The 16,673-nt window shown below is 37.6% G+C and overlaps 2 protein-coding genes across 2 annotated transcripts in view; one reads left to right on the forward strand and one right to left on the reverse strand.

Moving 5' to 3' along the window:
* Window positions 1–714: 714 nt before the first annotated feature.
* si:dkey-69o16.5 (uncharacterized protein LOC100149419 homolog) lies at window positions 715–4,546 on the forward strand. The gene is made up of 6 exons (XM_037975907.1): window positions 715–772; window positions 890–969; window positions 1,221–1,397; window positions 3,571–3,630; window positions 3,698–3,780; window positions 4,480–4,546. The coding sequence occupies exons 1-6, from the start codon at window positions 715–717 to the stop codon at window positions 4,544–4,546; spliced, it is 525 nt and encodes a 174-aa protein (XP_037831835.1).
* Window positions 4,547–4,876: 330 nt separating this feature from the next.
* itgav (integrin, alpha V) overlaps window positions 4,877–16,673 on the reverse strand; it is a 68,673-nt gene continuing 56,876 nt past the window's right edge. The window contains exons 25-32 of the mRNA XM_017436164.3: window positions 14,658–14,738; window positions 14,200–14,305; window positions 12,420–12,578; window positions 11,093–11,224; window positions 10,750–10,863; window positions 10,458–10,565; window positions 9,411–9,530; window positions 4,877–9,311 (exon numbers count right to left, since the gene is read on the reverse strand). Of these exons, the coding sequence (XP_017291653.1) occupies window positions 9,219–9,311; window positions 9,411–9,530; window positions 10,458–10,565; window positions 10,750–10,863; window positions 11,093–11,224; window positions 12,420–12,578; window positions 14,200–14,305; window positions 14,658–14,738 (913 nt within the window). The 3' untranslated portion in view covers window positions 4,877–9,218. The remainder of the gene's footprint in view (window positions 9,312–9,410; window positions 9,531–10,457; window positions 10,566–10,749; window positions 10,864–11,092; window positions 11,225–12,419; window positions 12,579–14,199; window positions 14,306–14,657; window positions 14,739–16,673) is intronic.

Below are 16,673 nucleotides of genomic sequence, written 5' to 3' on the forward strand. Positions count from 1 at the left end.
CGATAATCCAGGTAACTGCATGGTCCAAACAGCAGAAATCCTGTTATCAAAAACCCAAATATAAAAGGAACCTCCACGTCGGTAGGTACACAGTCTTCCACTCCTGCCAGGAATCCACAGTATATCCAGCGAGACATATCCCGAGACTGGACTCTCCTTCACCCAGTCGAGGAAATTGTATCAATTGGGTTCAGTTCATGGAACAGAGAGACGGAGAGAAAAGAAACACGTCCGCCTTCCACCAGGAGCAGAAAAAAAATAAAAAAATACCTAGGTATACAGTACATGGACATACTTTTCAGTAGGCCAACATGTTTTACTTACTTAAAAATCCTTTTATATATCCTCTTATATAATATTCAAATTTTCTGAGGACCTGAATTTTGGGTTTTCGTTAGCTGGAAGTCGTAATCATCAGAATAAACACAGAATATGTCACTGTGTAGAATTAATCTACAGTACAGTTCTTTAATTTTTTACTAATATCCTCCAGCCTTTAGAGAAAAAAACACAAGGCCGTCTTTACTAAAAAATATTTTGTTGATTTTAAACCACAATTTAAAATTCAAGCAATATAACAAACTGAACAAGTTGTTCTTACTGCGTGAAGTCATTGATTTCCTTTGATTTCTCAGTTGTGAGATAAGAGTAAATACATTCTAACAGATCAGGGCTGTGTTGAAAAGGTGGATTTGTTTTTGACCCGTGCAGGTTATGAGGTGGACAGCAGATCCCATCGACGCTGTCCAAAAGGCTGAAGGCATTTTTATAGGTGAGGTCTGACAGCTCGAAGCAGCAGAGCTATCGTTCTCCTTTTTGCCTGGTCCAGTTCTATTTGTTTTTTTCCCACCTGTGGAGTGGAGACACTAACTGAGGTGTCTGTTTGAAGGAGGAGGCAACACTTTCCGGCTCCTCAAGAGTCTTTATGACAACAAGGTGGTGACAGAGATCAGGAAGAGGGTGATGGAGATAAAACAAAGGACCATCGTCATAACTTATGGCAGCACACAATCACTTTGGATAGAAGATGGAGTCACTGTCCAGCAGCTGTCTTTCAGAACAAGATGTTTTAGAGGACAGAAAACAATTTGTTAAATAAACAAACCTTCATGTTTGAAAAAAAAAAATAGCCAACTAATTCATACTCATAAGAATAAGGTGAATAAAACCATTGGTTCCGTTGGTTATTTGGACTGATCCTCCATTTTCATCCATCCCTCCAGGACGGTGTCCCCTACATGGGCTCCAGTGCCGGCACCAACGTGGCCACCATCAGCATTAGCACCACCAACGACATGCCCATCGTCTACCCTCCAAGCTTCTCCGCCATCGGCCTCGTCCCGTTTAACATCAACCTGCACTACCTGGACCCCAACACCAACAGCCACCACATGGGAGTGGGTCTCCAAACTTTAGCTTCTGGTCAAGACTTTAAAAAGTGATATTTTGCTGTATCAGCTGCTCTTGAAGTCTTCCCCACAGGGTGATGTTCTTTATAGATAAGGACGTGCCAAACTCAACAGATCAGTCTTCGCCTTGTCAGACATTTATTGGCTTTGCACTGATTAGACAGCTAAGTCAGCATTATCAGTTATCACCTTCTCAGCCTTTTGTCAGCACCCTCAGGTCCAAGAAAGGCTGATTAAAAACCACAAATGTTGTAAATCATTGGATTATAATCTATAAACAGCACAGGCAGTTTCAGTCTCTGTCAATGTGGGATCCATTCAATTGTATTTGGTTCTTTATTAACCTCAGTCAGTGGTGCTTGTGATGTTATTCCAAGCTGACCAGAGTCCATCTGTACTTATCGTAGTCACTAACCGTAGATAGTTAAAGGTAAGCAAATGTTTATAAAGCCTCAGTTTATATATAAATCAAGCCCAAAACAAACCAGCAGAAGTTTAAAAATATAGACAGATATGCCTGCCAAAGTGAGCAACCACAAACAAAGACCTTTGGTCATATTTTTAAATAATAAAGCAATGGTTACGATTATTCAAAAATTGGTAAATTTGGTCAACAGTCTTTAGCAAGGGTTCTTAAGCTTACATTCAAAAGTCCAAATCTGATATCTACATAATATCAAAGGTCTGGAACAATTAGTGATAAGCAAATCCCTTTCATTAAATTTGTTTAAAACTTGCAACCAAAGCAAATGAAGCCATTTACCTACAACCGTTTGCTTATGAAGCTAAACTGCTCTAACTTTTGACAGTAACGCTTAATGTGCACTGTACTTTTAAACAAACTTTTAACTTAAACTAGATTCATTATTATTTTTTCTGTTTTAACAAAATAAAATGCCTATCTTCACACAAGCATAAACAAATACAATAAACTGAGCTTAAAGCCAACAAGACACTGTAACACCAGAATGATTGCAATAAAAGTTACAGATGCCCTGAGAAGTAAAAGACAAAGTAACCTAATGTGAAAACAGCACTGAGTTGTTGTTTAGTCTGAAACCAGACCCAAGTTTGGACTTTGAAAATCGCTCATCTAAAGCACTCAAACTATGTGCAGTCAGAACATTTCTTTATTAGAAGAGCACTGTAAGTAAAATCTTCTGAAATGATTTCAATAAGACTGACCTATTTTGAATAACTTTCAACAGCGTGTAAAGAAAAAAATCAGGCACTGAGCTTCGTGTCACGGACTCTCCTGTAGTCAAACACAGTGAGGCACTATCATGCTGTATGGCTGTGTTTCTGTGAGGCCTGAAAGAAAGATGGGTGTGGGAAAATAACACAGCAGTTCTGAGAGAATCCAAAGGTTGGATTGAGTTTACACTTTCAGTAATGCTGCCATGAAAAAGAGGCTGGATGTGAACGCAGACCTAAACAGGTCTGAGCTGCACATATGTTCTGGTTTGAAGTTATGCAATACAGGAAGTTGTGAAACTGATGAGCTTAACAAAATAAAATGCTGTGTCTGCAAATGTTGGACATCAGACATATTGGATACTTTTATGAAACCACTGATTCGTTGTTTGTGTCTTATGCGTCTTATGGTGCTTAGTTTTTTTTAGTGTTGTTCATATTTATAATTCCAAGCTTTGAAATTTTGATGAGACATTGTTCAAGTTGTATTTTCACTTTCAGTTATTATACACAAGAAAGAACAGCACAATCACATACCGGAAAGACTTGAATAATAAAAACAGAGCATGTGTCTGTGTGAATGACTGAGTTTACCTGTCATTCAACAGCAGTCTACTGTTAATTAACATCATTTTTAGGGCAATTCCTTTTGTTAACTACATAAAAATAAAAACTAATTTTCTTGCATAATTTTGTGTTCAGAGCTTCCCCTAAAGGTCAGTGTGTGTTATTGCAACAAACAGAAACACTAGGTTATTTATCCTATTCATCATCATTTTTAATTCCTTTTAAAGAAGACAATTTGTACTAGTTGTTGTATTTTGAATAATGACAAGCAAACAACAGTGATTCTGCAGCCTGTGACATGTTTACTAAGATGATTATAAAAGGCTGAGCACATATTTGCTTGTATTTCGTTGACATTGTTTGAAAAAAACAAAAACAAAACATTGTTTGTGTCATTCAGGAGACCAGAGAGCAGAGAATCACCCAGTACCATGAAGAACTCGACACCCCGAATGTTTTGGTGAGTAAGAACAAGGTAGAGTATATGAAACACCAGCTTTTATCAAATTATTATTACTATTTTTTAGGGTCTGAGAGAGGGCTCCATGCTGCTGGTAGAGGGAAACAAAGCCACACTTTTGGGAACTACAAAGGCCCGACTGTTCTCCAGGTAACACACTCACACTGCAACCTCCCATCACTTTAGAGGACATTGAACCTCATTCTAACACTGACCTAAACTGTACTAACCCAGCTACTCTAAACTTTACATCTTGAACTGTATCAACCTTACACATTTGGCGATTTTAAACCAAATCTTAATGTAACCAACTAAAAACTGGTTGTGGTTCATGACTTTGAGAGAATCACATTCAGAAAGAAATTTTCGATGCAAAATCAGAAGGACTTCAGATTAAAAAATTCTGAGGAAATCTCTGTACAGAAGCTCGAGGTGAGGAGCCAGTGGTGGGTGAGGATGATATCTGAGCTCAAGAAATAAAACTTTACAACTTTTCTGGAAATGTGATGCATATTTTACAAAGATTCTGTTGTAATAAAGTCCTGTTTTCATGCTGTGACTGTGAGCTTATTTCAGACTCAGCTAGAAGCACTCACACAGTTCAAACCTTTGCCAACTGTAGGAGACAGATCCCCACCAAAATTAAATCACTTGTTTTTTCCATAAAAATCTAAATCTGTTGATTAATTTAAGTAATCTTGGTAACAGACAGATGAACAGATAAACCAACCAACACTACCAAAAACATAACATCCCTAATAATAACATTACTACAACTACAGGCCCACAGTCAGGACATGATGTCCGTCCAGTTCTCTGCTGGGTTTACTGGTGTGTTGCTCGTTTCAGAGGGAAGCCCTGCGTGGAGTACGATCCAGGAAGTGACCTCAGCTTCCTGCTAACGGACACACACTGAGTGAAGTGAAATTTATTTCTATAGCACTTTTCAGCAGCAAGGCGATCCAAAGCACTGAGCAGTCAAAATTAAACCGTACATGGAGCAACATCGCCATGGAGACCATACACTTTTCATGCTGCTGCCTCCTAACTGAATAAAAGTTTTGAAGAAAACATCAAGAGTGTGCGTTTTCTTTCTGACATCAGTTTATTCGACAGTAATTTGGTTTGTCCAGCATATTTTAAAATGAGTTCCCTCGAGACAAGTAATCTCAGAGCTGTGTGCCAGAAACCAGAAACAAACTTTGAGTGTTTGTCATGTTGATTAAAGACAAAATGAAGATCGAAATGTGAACAAATCAGTTTATTTCAGTCCAAAAGTGAAATCATCTCTCTATGAAATTGTTAATATTTACTCCCCAAGTGAAAAAATACATACATCAAAAATAGTCCTCGTAGCTGGAGGAAAAACAGAAAAACCTTAAACAACTCACACATACAGTGGGGAAACAATTGATCACCTGCTGATTTTTTAGGTTTGTTCATAAAGAAAAGAACAATTTCTATTTTTTTTATTTTAATAATGAGGGACACAAATCCAGAACAATAAATTCTTTATCGTGTGTTATAATTAAATTGACTTGCACTGAGGGAAACAAGTATTTCACTCCTTACAAACTGTGGCTCCCACAGACTGCTAAAATGCCAATGTGGCACGCAGATGACAAATAATCCATTATTACATTTCAGACACTCCTGATCTCATCTCATTGTCTATAAAGCACATTTGTCCACAGAATCAATTTTTCCACCTTTAAAGAGCTGTCAGAGGACATCTGAGACAAGATAGGTGATCTGCACCAGGCTGGGATGGGCTACAAGACCATCAGCAAGAATCAATCATCAATCCTTGCTCTGGAGAGGGTGATGATCATGAGGAAGGTGAGGGAGCATGCCAGAATGACACAGGAGAAGCAGTTTGGGACCACAGTTACCAACAACACCACTGGCAGCATACTTTGCTGTACTGGATTGAAAAGTCCCCTTGCTTACAGGGGCGCACGCACAGGCTTGTCTTAAGCTTGCCAGAGAACATCAATGATTTAGAAAAGGCTTGGGAAAAAGTGCTGAGGTCATGTGAGACCAAAATCAAGCTGTTCAGCATCAAATCGATCTGCTGTGACTGGAGGAAGAGAAATGCTGAGCATGACCCAAGGAACATCATCCCCACAGTCAGCCATAGAAGTGGAGACATAATTGGGAGGTTTTCTGCTGAGGGTACAGGATGACTTCACCATATTAAAGGACCAAACAAGGAAGGCCGATTTATACTCCACAAAAACTGCAGGCAGAACTCCCTAGACTTATTTCAGTCAATGACATGCAAATTAATTTGTAACTTACGCAATGTGTGTGTATTAATTTTAGATGCTATGTCCCACATCATTAAAATGAAACTACTGTACCATACAATTAATGACTGTCCATTTGTCTATAGATGAGCAAACATATAAAACCAGCAGGTGGTCAAAAATATCACCCACCCCCACCCCCTCTGTATCTGTAGGACTGGAATCAGATAACAGACAAGGAGAAAAGTTCAGCTTGACCATTTACAGCTAGAAACCTCAAGAAACCCCCCCCAAAAAAATTTGAAAAAACAGTGCAGTGAATTCACCCTGTTACAACTTAAGATTGTCACAAAACACTGTGCCCAGTTTAGTACTTGTTGCTTCAAAGAAATAAGTTTCAGGAAAAAAAACAACATGCAGAAATGCACAAATTTAACAATTTAATTTGAACAGAAATAAGGTGAGAACAGTTTTTTGTACAAACATTTAAATTAAGAGTAAAGAAAGACACCAGGACCTCTACAAACAATTACTTTTATCCTCAAAAAGTCAACATACTGTGGAGCGGTGGTGCATGCTATAATTTTCAAAAGTTAGGAGGAAAACAAACCATGTTAAATGTAAGAATATTCAGTTTGAAGACATGAGAATGGAGTCAGAAAACATTTTTCATCTCTTAAAACACTTAACTATTTGTGTAATATGACATGATTCCTGCTTTAGAAACCAGATTCAGTGTGAAAACAGCAACATCTAAACTATCTTACTTTCTGCTCTTGTATACGATCAGTGTCCATCAGGAATACTAGTGCACCTCCACCTCCTGTTAGTAAAATAATGGATGTTTACAAGCAGCAGAGGAGGATTGAGACAAAGGTGAAGGCTGCTGATGTCCACAAAATAAAGTTATGTCTCGTTACTAGTTGCTTCATTATTATGTTTCTTTTTTAAAACTTTTTTTTAACAATTTTTCATAATGCAAACCCAATGTGGGCAAATAGTAAATGTTTCTTTTCTGTTTTAATATACTGCCTTACATGCACACAAAATTCAGACAAATTTCACATAAAAAACAACTTAATGATTTTTTCTTTTTAGCAAAAATGCATGTCACCAATCTGAAATCCCAAGAAAAATAATATAAAAAAGAAAAAGAAAAATAACACAAAAGCAGAACAAAAGGCCCCTGCAGGAAGGTAAAAAGTGACTGTTCAACAAGCCCCGCCCCTTAGTTACTGTTGCTACGGCTGCTCCAGCTGCCAACAACTGCAGCCTTTCCTGACACCTGTAGGTCGCTGCAGGGTCTTTATGGGTTTTGAAAGTAATGAATTAAGGTTTTAGGAGGCACTGCAATGTCCTAGATTCAATTCTTAAAAACCATAAATATGGACCAGAAAACAACGATGCAACAAACTGTGACATGTTTGAGAAAAAAAACTAACTCATCAATGCTGTATCGTTTGGGTTCAAGTCAATGTATCAACATTACCAGACAGAAACTACCAGTGTCATACTGTAAGGTTTAAAATGTTGGTGAGTGTATCCTTTGGGGACATTTTTAAATCTAACATCACAACAGAAACTACTGAGTCAGATGACAAAGAAAAGTAAAAGATGCTTTAAATTTAGATGGCAAGTCCTTTTATGTTCGGTTCAGTTTGTAAATGCTAACAAGAAGTCCTGTGTTACGTCTTTTTCTTGTGATGTCTGATTTTGGTGTGGCACCAGTGGTTCAACCAGTCACTGAACATGTTTGTCCCAGTCGAGTTACAGGTTAGTCACAGGTTTGCTTCATACTGGGGTACCACATTAATGCACTAAAACTGGTTTTGTTACACTTCAATGCCACCAAAACAGCAGCTAAATTACACTGCTCATCATTATCACAGCATATTAGGGTCACTCTGAAGGGAATAAATAAAAGAAGAGATCTTGTTTTGTTGTTTACAGTATAAAGTCAGTTTATAAAAAATACATGCCTATCGTGGGACTTGGCACCAGTGCTGGTTTGGTTTTTGATTCCTCTTTTAATCTCAAATCAACAACTCTATTCTTGTCTTTTTTCTTGGAATAGTAGTTTGACTTGATTTCAACATTTTAACAATAATCATGACATTTCAACTTTAATTTTAAAACTGGGAAACAAAAAAAAAAGCTTTTTCCTTTGAGTGACCCTCATACATTGTTGTACATCATATTATCTCTAGCTGCTGAAAACTGATGAAGGATTGTTGTCTTTGACAAGTTGGTAAAGGCACAGAGGTAAAAAAAGAGAGCAGCAGTTCTGAAAATCTCAAAGTGATGGTTAAAAACATACTCCTGTCCTACAGGTGACAGCCAGCAGAAGCTGAATCCTATTTTTGTTTGTTTGTTTAGGTGACCTGCTGATACATTTTGTAATGCTACAGATGTACATAGAAATGTAGGAACTTATTAAATTCTTTCCCTAATGATCCTTAGGAATGATTCATTGGATAATATAATTGTTTTGGGTATGAGGAAATTATTTTGAAAAAGCCTGGATTTTTTATATTTTACAGTTATTCATTTGGCCCAAAATCATTTTCTGTACAAATAGGAAAAATATTGTCTTGACTGAGTTGGAAAAGAACAAGCAAACACCTCACCGACACCGACACCCTCTTACATGAGTTTCCACACACAAAAAAAGAAAGAAAAGCAAGTTTAGTAACACACAAGAATAGAAACATTAGTGTAATGCTCTTATCTTTTCATATCAGACCATCTAACCTATGTTGATCTAAAAATAGCAGCCATTTAGCTACTTTAAATATCTGAGTTCATATTGCTGCTGTTGTTATTGCTCTTATTTGTCAAACATGATCACAATTACTCAGGTGGTCCAACAGACCAATCAGGTTATTGCTGGCCAGCATATACCCACAATCCTCTGCTTCTGCCAACTCCCATTTTTATCTTATTTAGAGTGTTAGCCATTTCCTGTCATTAAGGGTAACTGACTGCTAATCTGAACATTGTAAAGACAATCTGAACATCTGCTTCTCAGTAACAAAGGAAGTTTTCAGTGTGGTGGACATGGCGTGCAAATGACAATGCAGCTGATAGCTCCAAAATACAAACTGTGATTTAAATTTAAACAGAATAGTAATAATGTGAGAGTTGGTGATTTCATCAATAAACAACATTTTTTCAGCTTCTCTTTTGGCACAAACATGATCGACAAAAAAAACAACAAAAAAATGTAATTTATGGTTAAACCAGTACCGTTGTCTACCACCCAACAGTCAAACAGTCAGTGGATTCTCTCTGAGGCTGTTTTAACCTGATTTTTCCTCTCGGTTCATTCGATTTTGGCCTCTAAGCATCTGTATTGCCGTTCTCCTCTGGCTGCAGCTGCTCCTTCTCTGTGCAGTCTTCCTGCGGGGGGCGCACTCGCTTAAAGAAACCCAACTACACAGGAAAAGGAGAAAAAGAGATGATGAAAAGACAAATCCAGTGAAACAAATACAAAGAGCCACACCCAGTCCGACGGAGAACACAACTCCACACCTTGTACATGATGAAGATGAGCAGCGCCAGCAGCAGCAGTCCTGCCAGAACAGCCAGAGCCACCACCCAACCTGGTACAGGCTGAGGAGTGTCAGCCACCCACATCACCGATAAACTCACCTAAACACACACAGGATAAGGAGGGAGATAAAGTTCTATACAACAAATAGGATGAGATGCAGAGTTTAAGCCTATAATGCTTAGTTCATCCCATTTAATTCTTATTCAAAATGTTTAGGTTTGTAAAATAAAAATGTTCCTCCTTGTTTGTTGTTATACCAGTTGTTCAACTACTTTTAGGTGTAACAGTTAAAACATAATAGAAACAGTTACACGTGTGTCCCCTTTCATTATAGATCATTTAGTATTCAGATTCCTTGGGTTTCATAATATGGGCCGTAAGGGAAGAACAAGAACGAAGGATGTGAGCAAATAAGATTTTTAGTTAAAATGCAAAGTGTTTCTATCGTACAATTATCAATACTAAAAGTCAACATTTACAGAAAATGATCAGGTCAGCTTTCCATTTGAATATCTAAATATAAAACGGTGGGTCACAAGACTTCAAAAATACTCCAGATAAAAAATGATTTAATTTCAAAATTATGAAACTGAAAAGTGGCATGTTCATATCTTTTCACTCCCATCTCCTACTTTAGATTTTGCTCCATCCATCATTCCCACAGCATGATGATGCCACCACCATGCTTCACTGTAGCAATGGTGTTCTCAACAGGATGAGAGCCAGAAATGGTGTTGTCCTTGATTTTAGTCTCATCTGATCACAGCACCTTTTCCCACATATTTCAGGAGTCTCTAATATGCCTTTTGCTAAGTTTCCAAACAATCTGCCTCATATTTTTCCTTTAAGCAATGTCTTTTTCCTGCCCACTCTTCCATGAAGCCCAGGTCAAGCTTCATGACGAGTCAACCTCATACCTGGGTCAACAGCTGATGCTCCTTCACAACACTTAAAAATTAATATTTAGCTTTATTACCCCACATCACTGTTGGACTGTATGCCTTTGATGGATTTGTGTGTCTTACGGTAGTCGTGTTTGCTGGCATGTCCAAAGTCTTTTTCTTATAAGGCATCTCAATGACTTCAAATGAGGCTGTAGATCGAACCACATATGAACGATTCTGATTCTCAGTCTAAAAAAAGAAAACACATACAATGGAGTCAAAACGTTGACAGATATTCCACATAAATGTTTCTTCTTTTGGTTAAAATTGAGAAAAAAAAACAACCTCAGAGACAAGGCCTCCTTAAAGTTCTATGTTTGACTAAAATATTATGATCTCAAAATGATTCTCAGCTCTAAACTATTTTGTTTACCCTGAGGAAGTTATTGACAGCCAGTCTGGAGTAGATGAAGAGGATGGCATTCTTCGTCCTTTCCAAACGACCAACTTGACATTTCAGCTGCAGACACTCAACAATGTTGCAGTCCTAAAAACGAATAATAAGTTATTTATGTTCCAACAAATAAAAAAATCAAGCTAAACAGACACGTCAGCATCCCAGACACTTTGTGGATGTTTTCATATGAAGTGTCAGAAGGTAAACAATTCTTTATGATTGGATGTAGTGTCGTATCAAAGATGCAGCAGCATCAGTTAGCAGTAGGATCAGGTGTGAGGGGGCTAGTCACATGTCATGTCCTATGAAAAACCTGTACCAGTGTCTGCAGGTCGCTTTGTGCGTCTCTGGACTCCAAGTCTCTCTTGTGAACATGGTTTTGACTTCGTCCTTCTGTTTCTCGCTCTCTGGTTGGAATGATGCTGGTGTTCTTCTGTGATGTTACCGGGTTCTGACAAACACAATATATATAACAAGAAAAAGAAATGTCACCCACTTTCAATTCTAGGATTTCATGCATCATTACACAAAAATAATCTTTTTTTTAAACCACATTCTAAAAAGTATTAAAATCTAACCCCAAGTGTATAAAACCACACAAAAAACTTCACCATGTTATTATTTATTCCAAATAAAGGAAGCCAAAATGGAAAAGCTGTGTTTGAAAAACTAAATCCAACTCATGATTCCAAAGCTTGTAGAGTGGTGGTGTCCAACCCTGGTCCTTGAAGGTCACTAACTTACATCATTTTGTTGTTTCCCCTGCTCCACACACCTGATTCAATGATTAAATTACTTCTTCAGCATGTTCTCAAGTTATGCAGAAGCCTGTTAACCACATTTCATTAAAAACATCTAAAACATGCAAAATAATGGCCCTCAAAAGCCCTCAGGATTGGTCACCACTGTTGTAGAACAATGCTTAACAGCAGTAACTCTCAATAGTGGTTTTCTACCTGGGATTTTTAGTCTCTTAAATGATTGTGAAGGAATTTTGGCCCACTCTGTTTTTCCAACATGGCTTCAGCTCAGTTGTTTGTGCTCAGCTCTCTTGAGGTCCCACCACAGCATTTCAATCAGGTTGAAGTCTAGTCTTTGACTGGACCATTACAACACCTTGATTCTTTTCTTTTTCAGCTGCTCTGTTGGAGATTTGTTGCCGTGTTTAGGATCATTGTCCTGTTTCATGACCCAGTTTGGTCCAAGCTTACACATCTGTCAGACAGATGGGCTCACATTTGACTCTAGAATCCTTTAGTCTACAGAGGAGTTCATGGTCCACTCAATGACTACACGGTGCCCCGCTCCTGTGGCTGCAAACAAGCCCAAATCACCCTTCTACCACCATGATTGACCGTTGGTATAAGGTGTTTAAGTCAATATACTGATATTATTTACTGTGTTTATTTGTATTTTCATCTAAACTACAAGTCCATCTAAAATATCAAAACTCCTGCTACAATAGGGGAGTTCACACTTGTTGATGATCAGTTAATCTGATTGATTTGACAAAGTGACCCGATAAAATATATTTTATTCAGGGTTGTTGTTTTTTTTTAGTGGGAACTAAATGTGTGACAAAGCTCAGGAAATCAGGACAGTGTGAGTGGTGCTTGTGCTAATTGAGTCTTGTTTGTGGATCTTACAGAGACATTGAATGGGTTGATCTCCACATCTGTGGTGCAGTTGATGGGTCCTTCAGTGTCAAAGCTGGTGATGTAGAGCAGAGAGCCGTTCTTGAAGCGGTACGGCCAATCAACTCTCAGCGATGCTTTGCTGAATGTACTGGGCCCGTTGTTCAGGAGCTGAGGGAGTAGAACCCTGTTAGAAATGACGTCTGTGCCATTTATTATTGTCAAGAAAAACTCCTGAACCAGAGCGGTTCATCTTCTTGTTCGTCTTTCACAAAAAAACTTGAAAAGTAGCTTCAGAAAAATAAACACTAAAATCAAAGATAGAAGTCTGTTCAAGTTTTTACATCCAAACTCATATTTGTTTTGCACAACCTTTCTAAAAAATCGTACAATAAAACCTAAATAATCATGAGAAATTAAAAGTGAAAAAACCCTTTGATGATAAAAATGGGATATATTCATTTTGGTTTAAATGTGATGTTTTTTATTTTAAAGGTAATTTTTAAATCACTTCAATATATTTTTTGTGTTAAAACAAAATGTTCTAAGTGCATTCTACAAAGTTAAGTAAGAAATTTAAAATGTTATTTTCTATAGAAACAGAATAAATGCAAAATTCTTATGCTTGAGTTGTGACAGACAAACAGACAGATATTTTTATTATTACTATTTTCTTAAGTTAAAAAGTGTACAAAATATATTGAAAACACTGAATCTAAAATCCATAAAAGCTCCTGAAAAAATTTCTTTCCAATTAAACTTGAGCAATTCTTTTGTCAAGACGTTTGATGAAAATCATGAACAGATTTATGAACAGTAGTCTCTCTGGGCTGCGACTGTAGGTAACCAGTTAGGAAACGGCATTAATGAGGCATAAACATGCCATGTTTTTCAGATGACTTATGTCAGAATATTTATACCAAATGAATAACTTTTCTCAAAATATGTTTTTAATTAGTCAGAGCAAACAACATTTACTCAGATTTTCATTTGTCATGTCTTCTTTTCTGTTTCTAATGAAACTATTTCAGGACAGGCTATCAAAACAACTTAAAACACTCGATGAAAATTCAAACAGCTACAAACATTTTAACTTAAAATTACAGAATAAAACATAAAAAGAACAAAAAAATAGGCAGACAGTGCAGCTGTGATGTGCTCTGACAGGCGATTGAGTCTGAGTTATAAAAACTAAGGACTGACTGAAGGACATTAGAGCCAAACTCCTTTATGGGTTTTTATATGAATTACATGACAGAAAAAAGTGGCTCACGCTGGTGAAAACAGATAATTAAACAGTTTCCATGGACAGGGATGGGGCGCTTAGTGAATGGTAGTCAAGTCAGAGTTTCAACAAAGTGAATTTTCTCAGCTTTAAAGTTGCTACTAGTCTCCTGTATACGCAGCCCAATGAGATACCACGCTAAGGTCGTGTATAATATATCACAGTGATAGATAAACTTTTAATACAGAATTAAAATATTCAGAAGTGTTAGAAGACGCTGACGAGCTGTTTGAGTGTTGTCTGACAGATAGAAGAAAACAAGCTGCAAACAGGAAAGCCACAGTTCTTAGGTTATTATGGACATAAAAAAACATTGGAGCCTATAAAAACAAACAAACAAACACAAATGTTTGCACAGCACACACCGCTGGGGGCCATAAAGATCAGTTCCTATTTCAACTGAAAATCTGGCTGATTTCACAGGGTTCTGCTTGTGTTGCTGCTGAAGTGCCCGCCATACTGACAGCTCTGATGTTAGAGCAAAGAACTAAAACAACTTTTTCACACCTCATAGACGTGTACTATCTGTGGCCCGATGTCATCTCCAGTCACCGGAGGTTCTTTGGGTTTCCAGTTAGCTATGGGAACCAGCACCTGACTGGGAGACGATGATCTGGGAAGACAGCACATACACTGTTTTTGCAGGTAAAATCTGTAGCTGCACTTAAAAACTATACAAACTATAGTTTGGACTCATTTAATCACAGGAGCAACACTAGACTGTTTTTACTTAGTGCCAACTCTGATAGTAGTCCATTAAATAAAGATTTATGAGGCTAAGGAACATGTTATGAACACAGGACTTGCATGATAAATATCAGTCATGACATTGAAAATAATTTCTTTATCAAAAGGACAAATGTCGTAGCATGAAAACATTGATCACTTGCTGACATATGCAAGGATTTAATAAAGAGATTTAACTAGGAAGGAGTTGACGTGGTATGTTAAAGTGTGTGTTTTACCCTCTGATGGAGACTTTAGCGAGGACGTCCAGGTCTGTGATGCTAGACACTCGAGGACTGGTGTTACTAAACGGGTTAGAGCTGAAACACAAACAATTTTACCCCAATCACTTCCACATTAAGAAACAAATACAATTTTACAATAAATCAACAAACAACAACATATTTATACACCTCAATCAGATGTTTTATACAAGAACACAAGAAAAGACAAAAGGCACATTTATGTGAAAGTTTAAGAAATGAAAAAACTAGAACAAGATAAATCATTAAATGACTCGTTTTCTGAAATCTTCTGTGAATGAATAAAAAGTCTTGACTGAGAACAATGATGGTACACAAGATCTTTAGCAGCTTCAGCTTTAAAAACACCCAGATACACTAGAGTGCAGTATTCTACATTCATCTTCATTTGTTGTCGAACTCTTCAGATAATCTGATGGAAATTATTGACACACTTTTCTGTTGTATTAAAGACTTTTTTAACGGCAACATTTGAACAACAAAGCTCCTGATAATGTTGACAACTTGCGGCTCCAAACAAACAATTAACTAAGCAGCAAAATATTTTAGTGACAAAAATAAATTAATTTTTACTAGTTTATTATTTATTTTTTTAAAAAGTTAAACATATTTTAAAATATGCTGGTGTAGATTCTCAGACATCCAGGCCATGATAAATTCAAAAAGGTTAAAAAAACAAAAACAACTGGACTTCTATTCTGTAGTTGAAGACGTTTCACTTCTCAGCGAACAGCTTCCATCACGTCTCAGCTTTAAAAGCTCAACTCCACACTCTCTATTTCTGAACTGAGAAAGCTCCTCAGATGAGAAGCCTTTTTAAAGAATCGACTGCTGATAGGCCAACTACTGTGTATGAATGAGTGTCTGTAAAACACTGCTTGTACCAATAATACTGTTTTTTCTTTGTAATAAATTCCACACAAAGCAAGCCAACATCAATCACTGAGCCACGCCAGAAGAAAGAAACAGCAGGGTATTTATGAACTTCCACACAAGAGCAGCAGAGGCCTTAAAAATAAGTTTTTGGTCTTAGAGAACTCAACTTATTTGTGAAAAAGGCTTCTGCCATACAGAGGAGTTCATAGTCGACTCAATGACTGCAAGGTGTATAGGTCCTGTGGCTCCAAAACAGGCCCAAACCATCACCCCTTCACCACTGTACTTTACAGTAGGTATGAGGGGTTTTCATTGATATGCTGTGATTGGTTTTCTCCAAATGTGCTGCCATGCATTTCTCTACTTTGGTCTTGTTTGTTCAAATAAACTGTTCCACAAGTCTTGTGTTTGCTCAAATAAAACATCAAAAACTTAAACTTTGCTCCCACGTTCCTTTAAAAGAAGAGGCTTCCTGCTGGCCAGCCTTCCAAGCAAACCAGATTTATTCTTTTTTTTTTAAATTGTATCATGGTGAACTTTAACCATGCCACATGAGTCATGTCAGTCTGAGATAAAGCTCTTGTATGTTTGTCTTTTCATTTGATTTTGCTCCATCACATACTGCTTCTGCATTTATGCCTTATTTTACTTAATTAAACAATGACATTGCATCATATTTTATGTTTATTCTATGTTGTGTTGACCTGATGTTCTTTTGTATTGTCCTGACACTTTAAACACATAAAGCAACTGTATTTCTCTGTTTGGGTATGTTGATCATCTGAGGTTGTGTTTACCCAATTTTAAAACTTAAGAGTAATTAAAGCTGCAAGCAGCGTTGGGCGGCCCTCGCAGCTCAGCGCCGCTCCGGCCTTGCGACCGCGGGAGCTCTAGCACCGCAGTCTATGCTCTCGCGCCTTTCCTGCACCGTCCACTAGGTGGCTTTTACAGCAAATGTCCCAAATTGCCTTCAGTCAGGATCAGTACCAGTCCTGTGCCATGGTGTGAGGTTTGACCTTCCTACGTCTAACGGTTGAAGAGTTGGAGCACATGGGCTCTCGTGACCTTTGACCTTGTTAACTTGAAGTTAAGGCTGATAGTTGACCCATGGGGAGT

This window comes from Kryptolebias marmoratus, linkage group LG6 (assembly GCF_001649575.2).
Source record: "Kryptolebias marmoratus isolate JLee-2015 linkage group LG6, ASM164957v2, whole genome shotgun sequence".
In the NCBI taxonomy this organism is placed as follows: domain Eukaryota; kingdom Metazoa; phylum Chordata; class Actinopteri; order Cyprinodontiformes; family Rivulidae; genus Kryptolebias; species Kryptolebias marmoratus.